The sequence below is a fragment of the Mustelus asterias genome, chromosome 3, assembly GCF_964213995.1.
Source record: "Mustelus asterias chromosome 3, sMusAst1.hap1.1, whole genome shotgun sequence".
Taxonomy (NCBI): domain Eukaryota; kingdom Metazoa; phylum Chordata; class Chondrichthyes; order Carcharhiniformes; family Triakidae; genus Mustelus; species Mustelus asterias.
The window spans coordinates 37447793-37462400 of record NC_135803.1 but is presented as its reverse complement, the minus strand read 5'-3'; the positions used below and the strand labels follow the sequence as shown (position 1 = coordinate 37462400).

At 41.4% G+C, this 14608-nt stretch overlaps 1 protein-coding gene across 1 annotated transcript in view; it reads right to left on the bottom strand.

Annotated features, from left to right (window-relative positions):
- LOC144490016 (putative cation-transporting ATPase 13A4) overlaps positions 1-14608 on the bottom strand; it is an 89612-nt gene that overhangs the window by 21486 nt on the left and 53518 nt on the right. Inside the window, exons 17-23 of the mRNA XM_078207846.1 lie at positions 12397-12514; positions 8413-8537; positions 6141-6307; positions 5532-5639; positions 5317-5396; positions 4306-4348; positions 891-1000 (exon numbers count right to left, since the gene is read on the bottom strand). Coding sequence (XP_078063972.1) covers positions 891-1000; positions 4306-4348; positions 5317-5396; positions 5532-5639; positions 6141-6307; positions 8413-8537; positions 12397-12514 — 751 coding nt within the window. The remainder of the gene's footprint in view (positions 1-890; positions 1001-4305; positions 4349-5316; positions 5397-5531; positions 5640-6140; positions 6308-8412; positions 8538-12396; positions 12515-14608) is intronic.

The following is a 14608-nucleotide window of genomic DNA, read 5'->3' as shown; positions in this document are numbered from 1 at the left end:
GGCTACAGAAATCACAAACATGATTAAAGCTAGCACACGTGACTTTTTTAAAAAATCTGTTGCATTTTAAGTATGACTAACATTGGCTCAATGACTGGCCAATTTATGAAGAATGAAATGGAACCCATGCCGATGCTTCTAGATGTTCCAAGTGGGATGATTGCAATCTGAAATGCAGATCCACTCCTCACCATCGAAGAACTGAAAATAAAGCATACTTCTGATTTCTTAGAATCATAGAATTCTACAGTGCAGAAGGAGGCCATTCAGCCCATTGAATCTGCACCAACCACAATCCCACCCAGGCCCTATCCCCATAACCCCATGCATTTACCCTAGCTAGTCCCCTGATACTAAAGGGCAATTTAGCATGGCCAGTCCACCTAACCCGCACATCTTTGGACTGTGGGAGGAAACCAGAGCACCTGGAGGAAACCCATGCAGACACGGGGAGAATGTACAAATTCCACACAGAAAGTGATCCAAGCCACGAATCGAACCCAGGTCCCTGGGGTTGTGAGGCAGCAGTGCTAACCATTGTGCCACCATGCCGCCCCTTTATGCAGTATTTCGAGAAACTTCATGGAAAGAAGCACAGTGGCTAGTTCCAAATCTTACTATGTTATATAATTCACAATCTTGTACTGTTAAATATTAATTTTTGAATGTGCTGTTATTTGTCAAATATCTTGGTCAATGTTCATTCTTTGTGAAGTCCTGTCATGTATATTGTTTCCTGTATAAATTAATTTCTGTGGTGCTGGTACACCAAGAACTGGATTCCTAAATTGTTATTTTGCCCTGTAACTTTTTAAAGCGGAATCACACAATAAAATAATAGTGATTTCTTACAATCTGTGCGGAGTTTGAATCGATGTTGATGGACTTACTTGATAAGATGTGGAACACAGTCAATATTAGGAATTTTTGAGGTAAATGGTGAAGCTACTGAAGCCTCCTGTTCAGACAGTGAGATCCCTGCATGAGCAGTCTTCAAAGCCTAGAAATAAAAATATTTAAACTCTTGCAGATCCGTCTCTTTTCATGTTTTCAGCCCTGCCAGATTAGACCTGTGGAAATTGTGCTATTCCTGATTTTCACTGAGATCATTTTTGCAGTGAACTGCAAATATAATGCTGAGAAATTGAACTTGTGATCAAAACAGGCAGCAAGTCAACAACATAGCTGCTTTGAATGTTGGTACCGGCCAACCTGAAGTCTGATGGAAATACAGTATCGAGCCTCAGTTGAATTAAACAGGCTAGTTTCAGATGGAAATAAGGTGGCCAGTGCCCATTGCTAGTTGGGGCCTGCCAAACCCCAGCCAGCTCTGTGGCTGAGTCAACTGCAGGTAGGCCCTTGACGCCTAGGGAAAATGAGGGCCTTGAGATCCTGACCTCAAATTTGTGCTCCTAACTTTCATTTTTCACCAATAAAATGGGCAAAATTATGTTGAATTTCTCATCCAAACTGCTTGGTAAAGTCAATTTTCCTCAATGTTTTTCACTGTAAACGTGCAAGTAGAAAATCACATGGTCAGTCAATCAGCACAATTGCTGAACGAGATTAATTGATGGCAAATCTACCAAGAGCAATTGTGCAAGAGGTCTCAGTAGTGGTAGCTACAGTGGCTAGGGATATATGAATGGGATTAGACAAAGTTGACATGGATTTATGAAAGGGAAATCATGTTTGAGAAACCTACTGGAGTTTTTGTGGATGTAACTAGCAGAATAGATAGGGTGGATGTGATGTATTTGGATTTTCAGAAAACTTTCGATAAAGTGTGCGGAGTTTGAATAGATGTTGGTACGAAGTTGGTTTGCAAAACTAAAGCACACGGAATTGGGATAATATATTGACATAGATTGAGAATTGGTTAGCAGACAGGAAACAGAGTAGGAATAAATGTGTCTTTTTCAGAATGGCAAGTGGTGACTAGTGGGGTACCTCAAGGTATCAGTGCTTAGCCCCCAGCTATTCACAATATACTTCAATGATTTGGATGAGGGAACCATATGTAATATTTTCGAGCGCAATCTTACCTGCTGTTCACACCACGCTCCCGCTACAGCAAGGTCGGAGAATTTGGTGGCCATCCAAATTCCCGCCAGTGTGAACGGCGATAAGATTCCGGCCATAATGTTTGCTGATGACACAAAACTTGGTGGGAATATGAGTGGTGAGGAGGATGTTATGAGGCTTCAAAGTGATTTGGAAGAGTTGAATGAGTGGCAAATACATGGCAGATACAGTATAACGTGAATAAATCTGAAGTTATCCACTTTGGACAGAGAAACAGAATAACAGTATTATTTCAATGGTGATAGATTGGAAAATGTTGACGTACAAGGGTGTCCTTGTACACCAATTGCTGAAGGCAAGCATGCGGGTATACAGAAGCAGTTAAGAAGGCAAATGGTGTGTTGGCCTTCATTACTACAGCCTGAGAGTGCAGGAGCAAGGATGTCTTACTGCAGCTGTACAGGGCATTGGTGAGACCTGGAGTTTCATGTGCAGTTTTGGCCTCCTTATCTAAAAGATATACTTGCCACAGAGGGAATGCAGCGAAGGTTCACCAGACTGATTCCTGGCTTGGCAAACTTGTCATGTGAGGAGAGATTGGGTCGACTGGGCCTGTATTCTTCTAAGCTCCAGTGCATGAGAGGGGATCTCATTGAACGTAATATTACACTGGGTGGCCAATTAAGGCCTGCCCAGTGTGTAATGCATCTGCCAATTAGGTCTCTGAGCAGGCAGGGGGAAGCGTGGTGGGGGCTGGATGAAAAGGAGAGTAGGCAGCACCCTAAAGGCTGGCTGGAGTGTGGTGGAGGCTGAGGGTGCTGTGTATCACAGCTATTCAGAAGAATGTCATTAATTCCAAGAGGCCATGGAAGGTGGGAAGACAAGTTGGATGGGCTAAGGACCTCCCCCCCACTCTCCCAGAACTAGGATCTGATCATCCTTGGAATGGAACTATGTTCCCCAGACAGGATTGAATGGCATAGTTATCTGGAGAATCTGTCGTGTCCTAATGTCAATAAAACTAGAAGCCAGTTGATAAGTCTCAGTAGATCCTTAGATTATTCAGATGGAAAAGTCCCATGTTTCATCCTGAAGTTGGAGGGTTACAATTGGTATTAGCGCCTCAAGCTACAGAAAGCACATTTACCAAGAATTGCCACTCTTGATTGCTCTTCAATCACCTTCAGCAGTAAAGTACGCATGAATGTAAGGAAAAAGTAAGTTTCAGATTGGAATGAAGCCCTCACGCTGAAAACACCAAGGTTTATTATCTATTGACTATGGAAAGGTTACAAATCTATTTTAATTTGATGCAGCATGATAGACACCTCAGATCGATTGCAAACTGGCTCACACCACTAAGACTGTTGTAATCTAAATGGTAACTAAACTGATGACATTTCCAACTCATTCCATTAAAGCTCTAACAAATAAAGCAAGGCAGTCAGGGAAGACAGTCTCAGCTGTGCACCTACCTATTATTCTGCTCATCTCACAAGATTCAGATACAGCTCAAGGTCTCACCAGGCAAAGCTTTAGAGTATTCAAAAGAGGAACCTCGATTTCTGCACATGTTCATTTGAGTATTGTTCTGTTTCCTTTAAATTCCTCACTCTAGATTGCTATTTTAAATCAGCTCTAATTGTATTTTACTGAAAGACATTCAAAGAGGTTTGAGAGTGAATTACTACAACTCCAATTAATTTATAGGACTGGGAGCTGGATGATGAAAATATATGAAATTAGGGAAAGCTAATTTATGTTACAGGTATTAGCTGTGAACGATTTCACTTTCTTAAAATCTTGCAGATTTTCTTTACCACACAAAGTCTGAGATGTGCACCATAGATAAACATTTAAATTCGACCAAAACAATTCACAATTTGAATGACATGACTTGCGCAAGACTATTATCCATCATTTCCATTCAGGTCAGTGTTTACCATTTTCTTTTGCAAGATTGAAAGGCTAGGATCAAAAATTACTCAAGTTTCTTCACTTTATAGCTATACTAAATCATCAAAACTAAATTATTTCTATCCTATAAGTAGTACATAATTCATGTTGAACCAGCCTTCAAGTTTAATACATTACTCATGCATTTAATTTATTAACCAATGTTAAATATTAATTACAGTGCATTGGCTCAGGGTTAATGTTGGTATAGACACTGATATTTTACAGAGATTCTATTTTATGTGGTCTAATTTTTTTTTAAAATCATCTTTTATGAATGGAAGTTAACTGGATTCTGCTGATTAGAATTCTAACAATACTTACCCCACAGTCATTTGCACCATCTCCACACATTCCCACATAATAACTGGAAAATAAAAAAAACAGCCATTTCTCAGAAATGTCCAATTACTGAGAGAAGAATGGTCTTTTTCTAGATACTGTTCTTCAAGAATGTACATAGTTACTTTAATTAAATTATTAAACTACATACAAAAATCACTTTCAAAATTCTACATGTCTTTTGAAAGTGCTGAAAGTTAATTTATTGCATTGCTTCAGAGAGTTAAGATTAATTATACTTACAGATCTAAAGCTATCACTTCTGCACCAAAATCGCATTTAGAACAAACGCAGATTACTGCAAAAGGGGCAAGTGTGATGTTTTGAAGTTCTAGTTTACAGAAAGTAGAGCAGTAAGTGTATACATTGATACTTCCAGGAACTGGGGTGGGAGGAAGCATCCTGGAAGTATTTAAGAAACAGCTCAATTCTATAAAGATAGACAGTAGGTTTGTTCTGGATGGATGAGTGCACATGTAATTAATGGTCTTTTGGATCCAACTACATCTTGTGATCTGCAGATCTTTGTCAATCTATTTTTGACAACAGAGTTCGAAAGAAAAGGAACACAAAAATTATTGCCATAAAGTAATGCAGAAGATTTGTGGAATTCTTATGGGAAACCTATTTGCATAAGACATTTGAATGAAAATAAATTATTTTAGCTCTGACTTGAGATTTCTGGCCAGACTGCTGCCAGAGACAGGTAAATACATTTAATTGGTGATAAAGGACATTAAAAATAATCTATTGTAAAGAATTTCCTAAACTTTTATCCATAGACTAAAGTTGCTATCTTGCAACTTTATTGCTCGATAAATGAAATAATTTGATTTCAGAGTTGGCAATTGCTCACAGCGAATCAATTAAAAACCATGCAATTGAAATCACGGCAAATTAATGTATACAACGAATGGGGTTCATTGAAGACCATTTTTTGCTAGACTTAGCATGTCTTTATTTTAGTCAAAAATACGCATTGATAAAACTTACTCCAACTTTTGAAATTCCTCTATTAGGCTTCCCTTCTGGTTTGGTGACATTCTGGCAAAAACTGTAGCACTTATAAGCAACTGAAATGAAAATATAATTGAGAATGTTTACTCTGAGTGGTGCTTAATGGTATTGTTATACATGCACATGGACATCATTTAAGAAAAATAGGCATAATACAATCATACAGATAACCTTTTTATTAAATGACTTACCTTTGGTAGTAAATGATAGAAGTGTTGTATTAAAATATCGTAGGATTTTCCAGTCATAGCAAAATGGAAGTTTTTCTTCCCAAACTCATCTATCGGAATTTTAGTTTCCTTGAACACATAAATATCATATTTTGTGTTTAATGCTATTAGACAAAATCATAGAACCACAAAAAATATTCCTATAATGTACTTGCTGTGTGTTACAGAGTAAAGTTGTTCAGATGGCATTAGTAGAAATCAAATTAAAGCTTTTGTAACCTATGAGTAACATTTGAACAAATAACTGATACAATAATAATGAATTGAAAGCTAAGTAATTTATGTACTAAAATATCCTCATAATATCATAATGCTTGTTACATTGTTCCATAAACCATCAATGTCACAATTTACTAGCCACATAAATACACAACTATAATGATTTAAAATAGCTGACTGAGTTATGAGACAGAAATTGAAACTCTTTGTTCTATTGGTATATTGCTTAGATATTGTTCACAAAATGTATAATGTTCCTCAGATAATTCGCTGGCAGCTAATTATTGTAGGATATTCATTAACTACAACATTGTTGTGAACTCTAGCACTTAATATTCATTCAATACTTACATCAGGACAAATCTGACCACCGTTCTTGTCATTTTCCATCAACGTCCAGTTAATGACAGCTGGACCAGATTCCTTTGTTTCTAAGGCTTCTATTAAAATGATTCTGTGTGTTAATGGAATCATTCCAGCATTTCTCGCCACTGTAACAGCAGTCTGCAAGTTATCACCTGTGGAAAGTGGCTGCAATTTAAAAACAGTTTGTAACAGTCTCACTGCTAAATGAGAAAACTTAACTGTAAATCATCCTACTCTGCATAATTGCATGCTCTGAGTAGTTCATAGAACATAGAACATAGAACATAGAACATTACAGCGCAGAACAGGCCCTTCGGCCCACGATGTTGCACCGACCAGTTAAAAAAAACAAACTGTGACCCTCCAACCTAAACCAATTTCTTTTCGTCCATGAACCTATCTACGGATCTCTTAAACGCCCCCAAACTAGGCGCATTTACTACTGATGCTGGCAGGGCATTCCAATCCCTCACCACCCTCTGGGTAAAGAACCTACCCCTGACATCGGTTCTATAACTACCCCCCCTCAATTTAAAGCCATGCCCCCTCGTGCTGGATTTCTCCATCAGAGGAAAAAGGCTATCACTATCCACCCTATCTAAACCTCTAATCATCTTATATGTTTCAATAAGATCCCCTCTTAGCCGCCGCCTTTCCAGCGAAAACAATCCCAAATCCCTCAGCCTCTCCTCATAGGATCTCCCCTCCATACCAGGCAACATCCTGGTAAACCTCCTCTGCACCCTCTCCAAAGCCTCCACATCCTTCCTGTAATGTGGGGACCAGAACTGCACACAGTACTCCAAGTGCGGCCGCACCAGAGTTGTGTACAGTTGCAACATCTGACTATTCATCAGTGGTGTATATTTTTTAAAACTTCTTCCCGCTGTATTATTGTGAAAATTAGACCAAGTCAAAATAAAGCATTTTCTAATAGGTTATGAATCTTATCCTTACAAAACTTGGAGAACATGATGAGACTTCATTTTAAGGAATACACTAAGGAGGAGGTTTTGAGCCTGTACTCTCTGTCTGAGGGAATGGTGGCGCACATTCAAAATGCAGAAAGCGCGATTCACACTAGTGAATGATAGTGAAACATGCCGCGGGACCACAGGAAGCTCATTTTAAAACATTAGCAGGCACTCTCTCCAGGACATCCCCTCTCACTGGATATTAAGTGGGTGCCATTTACAATAGTTTCACCTAGACACTAACCTGTCGTGTGGGTCGCCTGGAGATGCGTAAATGTGAATATAGTCCCCAGAGGAGAGGGACATGGCCAGACAGTGGATTGGCAATGCCCCCTGGCGCAGGTTGGCACTGCCAGGTTGGCACCAGGCCCATGTCAATCTGGCAGTGCGAACCTGTGCCAAGGGGCGGGTCCCATGGAACTCTCCTCATGGGAGAGTGGGTGTGGTGGTGGGGGGGGGATATTCATTTAGATTTGGTTGTGGGTTGGGAGTAGATGGAGGAGCAGCGGATGCCGGCGATGGCCATTGGGGGAGAGTGCTGGCTCCAACTGAGTGGGGTGTGCGGTGGGAAAAGGGCCGATGATCGCAGGGTGGGGGGGAGGAAGGGGCCAATGATCAGGGGGAATGGGGGGGGGAGGAAGAGTCTGATGATCGGAGGGGAAAGGGGCCACTGACGAGGGTGGAAGGAGGAGGAAGGAGCCAATGATCAGGGGGGAGGATCTTATGATTGGGGGGGTGGGGCCGCTGATCAGGGGAAAAGGGGGAAAGAAGTGCCGACTCCAACTGGGGATGGGAGCCCCCGAGACCTTGCTGGTGGGCTGGGGGAGAGATTTATTCCTGTTCTGATCGGGGCACCCTTCAATGATGGTGCCCCTATCTCAATGCAGCTGGGTTTTGCTGGCTTTTTAAAGCCATGCCCCCCTGCATGACAGCATGAAAAACCCTCCTTGATTTTTGTAGGGAATGTTGTAAGATCAGGAGAGAAAACTGAGCTGTTTCTCTGAGAGAGTCAGCGATCAACTGGGCCATGGAACCCAAATCTGATCCTACCTGCCCTCCACACAGCTCATGAGACAGTAATTCGGAATGGGAACTTCAGCCAATTTTCTCCCTTGACCTCAAGTCAATTATAACAATATATTGTTTGGGATTGGCTGGTCCCATATGGACTGAATTTGGGTCTTTTTCTGATTTGTATGGCTGGCTACCCTAACTCAGCTATTAGCTAGTCTATAAGCATATTTACAATAAATCGAATAAGCTATAATAAATTTCCCAAGCACCTGTGATCATAACTGTTCGAATCCTGGCATTAGACAACTCAGATAGAACAGGAATTGTCTGTGGTTTCAATTTGTTCTCCAGAATCAGTAACCCAAGAAATACCAGGTCAGACTCCACATCTTCCCTAGTATAAAAAAGCAAGAAAAAATAAAGCAATTAATACAATTTTTAGGCTCATGATGTACATGATGTATATTCAAAAGTTGTACTTTTTTCAGTTAAATGCTTTGAACTTTTGAACTAATACTCTACTAATAGTTCAGTAAAGATAGGGTTTAGGTATTGTATATTGTTGCAGTGGCATGATATGTCTATAAAGATTATTGGGGGTAGACATTTTACTTTTCAAAGCAACGTGGAATACAGACCTTCAGAAAATGGACTCCAGAGAGTCAGGTGACTTATTTTGTTGCTTCTGCACAGAGACAGACATATCTGAACGTATCACTGGAAATAGTTACTTAAAATGCAAATGTCCTTCTCATATACTGATTGACTTTCCTTCACCATTTCAATGGAAGAAATTTAAAATGGCATTGGCTGTTACACTTGCTGACCCTGTGAAGATGGACTTCAAATAACAATATTTCAGGGGCTAATCATAGCTGGAATGTTGATGAGCTGGCAGACACCCTTCATTGTGTGGCAAACTGTTTAATCGTCAACCGATTGTTTGGACAATGGAAGACATTGATGCTGTTGTCATATGACAGAAACTGGCTTGAGATGAGAAGTATCTGCAAGAACCTTATTAATCCACAAGGACAAGCCAGGACAGCCTGGCATACAAAGACTTGAGGGAAACCACCCCTTGCCCAGTGTAAGGGAGGACCCTGGCTCAAAGGTCATCTCAGGCAGAGAAGTGGTTTATTAATTTTACTTGCCAGAGTGTAGTTTGCTACTGGGGCTTCAACTGAAAAGCCAAAACTTGCTGTTGTTTGGGGTGGACAAGTGTGAATTCATCTCCAGAAACCTGCAACCTTCATTTGTCTTCAGTATATCAAGAGCAAACCCTTCAGGTTTGCAATGTTTCAACTACTATCTTGAGGGCTGAACAGTAGTGACTTTTTGTTACCTTTATGTAAATTAAGTGCATTTTACATCATTAGAAATCAACACTCCTTGTGTGTATCTAATATGTGTGAGGTCTGAATGTTTCAGGTGTTGTAAGAAATAAAGATTTATCCTTTCTTTTGTTTTAACCCTACAAGAAAGCTTGTTTCATGCCTGTTCTTTAGGGTCACAGCACTTGAGGGGTTAAAATACTCTTCAAAAATATATTTTGCTTTAGCCAGCTGAGAGATGAGAAAAAGGAAAAAAATTATCACACATCTCTCCCCATGTGTAACCAGATCCAGAAAATGCAGTTCTCTCATTTATGCAAAATAAAAACTAGGTTTTGATAGGAGAAATAAAAGTGAAATACTACGGATTCTGGAAATAAAAACAGAAAATCCTGCATAAACCCAGCAGGTCTGGCAGTATCTGTGGAGAAAGAAATAGAGTTAATGTTTTGAGTCCAGATGATTCTTCTTCAGAGCAGAAGAGTGGTGATGGATTTTACAGTTATATAGTTGAGATGGGGGTGGAGAAGGTGGAGCAGAATAGAAGGTCATGGATAAGTGGGAGCTACAAAAATGTAATGGATCCAAGACAGAGGGAGTGTTAATGGTAGCGAAAGGACTAAAGATGGTGCTGATAGTGACATGAAGGTAAGATAGGAGAAAAAAGATCAGTGCTCAGTGAAAGCAAAACTAAAGAACAAGTGATAGATGGCCCCCTGTGGGGGAAGGGGTTTCATTGAGACAAACAAAGAAAATGAAAAACAGAACAGGGGTCAAAATGGAGGGGAGAGTTCACAGTCTAAAGTTGTTGAACTCAATGTTGAGTCCAGAAGGCTGTGACGTGCTGAATCAGAAGATGAGGCGTTGTTGCTCCAGTTTCCGTTGGGCTTCACTGGACATTGCAGCAGGCCAAGGCCGGACATGTGGGCATGAGAACAAGACAGTGAGTTGAAATGGCAAGTGACAGGAAGGACAGGGTCATGCTTGCGGACTGACCAAAGGCATTCCGCAAAGCGGGCACCCAGTTTGCGTTTAGTCTCCACAGTGTAGAGGAGACTGCATTGGGAACAGTGAGCACAGCAGACCAAGTTAAAGGAGATGCAAGTGAAATGCTTCTTCACCTGAAAGAAATATTTGGGGCCTTGGACAGTGTGGAAGCAGGAGGTAAAAGGGGAGGGGCTGCATCTTCCGCGAGGTCATGGGAAGAGAATGAAGATTGGAAGCGATGGAAGAGTGTCACAGAGGAACTGTCCCAGTGGAATGCTGACAGGGGAATGAGGGGCAGATTTATTTTGTGGTAATATCGCACTGGAGTTGGCAGAAATGGCAGAGGATGATCCTATGGATGGGAATGCTGGTAGGGTGGAAAGTACGGCCAAGACAGACCCTGTCATGGTTCTGAGAGAGAGGGGAGAGTTGAGGGCAGAGGTGTGGGAGATTGTGTGCCCTGCCAGCCACAGTCAGGGGGGAAATCCTCGGTTGAGGAAAATGGCAGACATGTCAGAAGTGCTATATTTGAAGGTTGCATCATTGGAACAGATGCAGTGGAGGTGGAGAAACTGGGAGAATGGGATGGAATTCTTACAGGAAGTGGAGTGTGAGGAGCTGTAGTTGAGGTAGGGGTTGATATTTTTCAATTCCTTTCAAAAAGTATTTGCGTGAAGAGAAACGTGAGCAGTCTTATCCTAGACTGGAATTATGAGATCCTCCCAATGTGCATATAAAAGGTATCTTAATTTTAACCAGAACCCTTGGAACAGTTCTCAAATTTGCTGGCTTCCTTTTCAAACTGGAAAGATATAATTGCAAATGAAGGAATGTTAGGACAGATTCCATTCTCAGTTGGATTGGAGCTCAACCATCTCTTCAAATAAAAAAAATAAAGCCACACAATCAAAGCCATGAATGAAAGAAAGGATCACTTCTCTTTCTGCGCAGATCATATAGAACAGTAAGGGATGTGTTACACACATACAGAAGTACAAAATGGCTTACTGAACAATCCCAGAAATTTTAAACAGAACTCTTTGCACAGTTGGCATGGAAAAATCAAATTGGAGCAACAGATCTAATGTGCTTGAAGAGTTAACTTTTAACGTTTGATATTTGGATTCAATTTCCATACAAATATGTGTATTTGTCATTTCTGTGTCAGCCTCACATTCTGAGAAGTTAGGGAGCGATAAGTTGACTCTTCCTCTGTCTGGTGCTGGACACCCATGGAAACGGGAGATGTGAGGTCGCCTCCTGCCTCACTTACACCCATCTCCACTCCTCTGAGGGACCGCTGTATATCCTGCACAAAATAAATAAGGCGACAATCCAACCATCTCCAGCCGTTTGAGGTGGCCTTCGCACGCAGGAAATGGGAACCCCCGGGGAAAAAAAGCAGGAAAATTAAGCTCTGCGTTTTGCTAAACAACAGGCCCACCACTTTGTCAGTGATTTTTGTTTTAAAATAAGAATTTCATCCCTTACGTAAGAGTGAACACTAATCCGATTCCTATAACACTTGGTAGTCACATTTGTATGAGTAAATATTTTGTGTTTAGCACAGGTCTGAACGCTGCACTTTTTATAAATAATATATAAAAATTGAGAAGCTTATTGAAAAATAAAAACATGCTAGAAAAGTAATTGTGCCTCCTGATGTTTAGCATCAATTTTTAAAAATCTATTCACCAGTTTCAACATTTTACTTGTGACGTGTCAGTTGTGTAGTCCTCCAACAGTGTGAACGCTGCAACATTGGAACAGATTGTAGATAACTGTTAACATTTATTGAATTGTTCTAGTGAGAGTTTGAATCAATACATTTACAGGTGTCTTTGAGGTTGTATTCTGTTCCGATTATAAATTGGCATGACCAACGTACTGAATTCCCATCTTTAATGACTGGAGTATGCTGATCTGACTCACCTCTTTAAATTGGCTACTGTGATGTCTCTGCTGTTCCAAAGAGACTTAAATGCAAATCCAATAACTCGAAAACCCTGCTTCGTGTAACGCTGCAGTTCAGTTGAGAAACTCCGTGGAACTGCAAGATATGTGAATGTATGCTGTCAATTAATTGAGCATTATTACAACGCATTCTCTGATAAACACAGATAGAAAGAGATTAAAGTTTAAATGCATCTGATTTTGGATGTGGATTTCAATTCCCATGCCTAGCCCTATTGAAATAGACAGCCTCCTGTCTATTCACTTCCCTGATCTTATTGTGCAGTCCAAGATTAGAATGTGTTCCAGCTCACCCCCCAACTCTTAAAGGTAATTTCCCCTCTTAAAGGGGAGTTGTCCTCACTGAGAGGAAGTTGCTGCTGACTGCCAGTTCTACAATAGTCCACAATTGAAACAAAACAAATGGAACGCCAGGACAGAACCCCAGGTTCAAGGATGTGTCACTGAAAGCCTTACGCATGGAGATGGATAGGAATATAGAGGCCGTGTTTCTGCAGGGAACCATGTAGGAATGTCCTCCAAAGGGAATGGCTACAGTTGACCAGGAAGGTCAATGTGAGGAATTTGGTATTGAGGACCTGGCAGCGATGCCAGTGACCTCATGCAGGGGCCTGGTCAGGATTAGCGAATGCATTTTGACGTGACATATACCAGCCACCAAATCATCAATGTCTCCTGCTGCTCAATGCACCAGAACCCCACTCATTCATGAGCAGTCCCTGGCAGTCAGGGTTCAGGTCCTACATTCAGATACTCAACTTCAGCATGACACAACCTCCCAATGATGCCAGCCTCACACACCCCTTGCAGTCCCTATGTACCCCCAGCTATTCAACTCTCACAGGCACAGTATCCAAACAAGTTGCAACACACCCATTGGTATTCTTCCCTTTTTCTTGCAGGACATTGTAGCACACAGTAGACGGGTGCAGAACAGAACTTACAATGGACAAGGTTGCCTTCATTGCCTGAGGCCCAATCGAGGAGATGATTCTCCACAGCATAGGTTTGGCTGTGTTAGATTGGATATCACCAAGAACATTGAAGATGACAATATACTCCTAGTTTATGCCCCTTCAGAACTTTCAGTTCCCCTAATCCTATATCTGGCATAAACTGCAAGTTGCAGGTAATGTGACCTTTTTCTTCCTACACATTGTGATATGCCAATCTCCTCCCATTATTAATGTTGAAGCCCTGTCACGGTCAGGGCTTCTATAGAGAGCCCTCATTCCCCTCTCTCTTTGCAGAGCTTCCTAGAGGTCCTGCAACTACATTCTCCATACCTTTTGCAGACTTGTGCCGGAATTCTCCAACCTTGCCCACAGCTGGGATTTTCCAGTCCCACTGCAGTGAACGGAGATTTGGCTGAGTGCCAAACTCTCGGTTCTCGCTGGAAGTGGCAGCCGGGCATGCGAGACTGGAGAACTCTGGCTGGTTTATATTGATGAATGAATCCCTCTGCCCTCCCTAATTGAATGCACAGACTTACCAAACAACATCCAAAATTAAACCACAATATATTCACAAATACTGCTACAGTATTAGTAAAGACAAAAGCACTCCAGCTGCAAGTTGCATGCCTCTTCTTTCAAAGAACAAAGAGCAAGTTTCTCATACAAATTAACACAGGTTTAGCTTACTGTGATTGGCACGTGTACACTGGTCTAATTTTCAAAATGTACAAAAAATCAGTCGGTACTGTTTTTAATGTTAAGATCCAACACTCCTGATGCTTCCCACACATGTCTGGCATACCTGTGCTGGTGTCCTTCCCGACAAAGAGCACCATGTCGCACTGGGAGTGGGCAAAAGCACCTCATGTGCCCTTTTCTTACATTGGGGTTTTCATTGTGCCAGCAGCAGAGGTGTCACAAAACCCAATAGTGCAGCCATAAGGCAATTGAGAAAATTTTTTAAAAAGTTATCCTGTAATAGTGCTTTTTACCTGATCTTTGATCAGTTGATGGCACTCTAACCTCTAGGTGAGCAAGTTGTGGATCTGAGATCTGCTCAAGAATGGGGCGGCATGGTAGCACAGTGGTTAGCACTGCTGCCTCACAGCGCCAGGGACCCGTGTTCGACTCCCAGCTTGGGTCACTGTCTGTGTGGAGTTTGCACGTTCTCCCCGTGTCTGCGTGGGTTTGCTCCGGTTTCCTCCCACATCCTC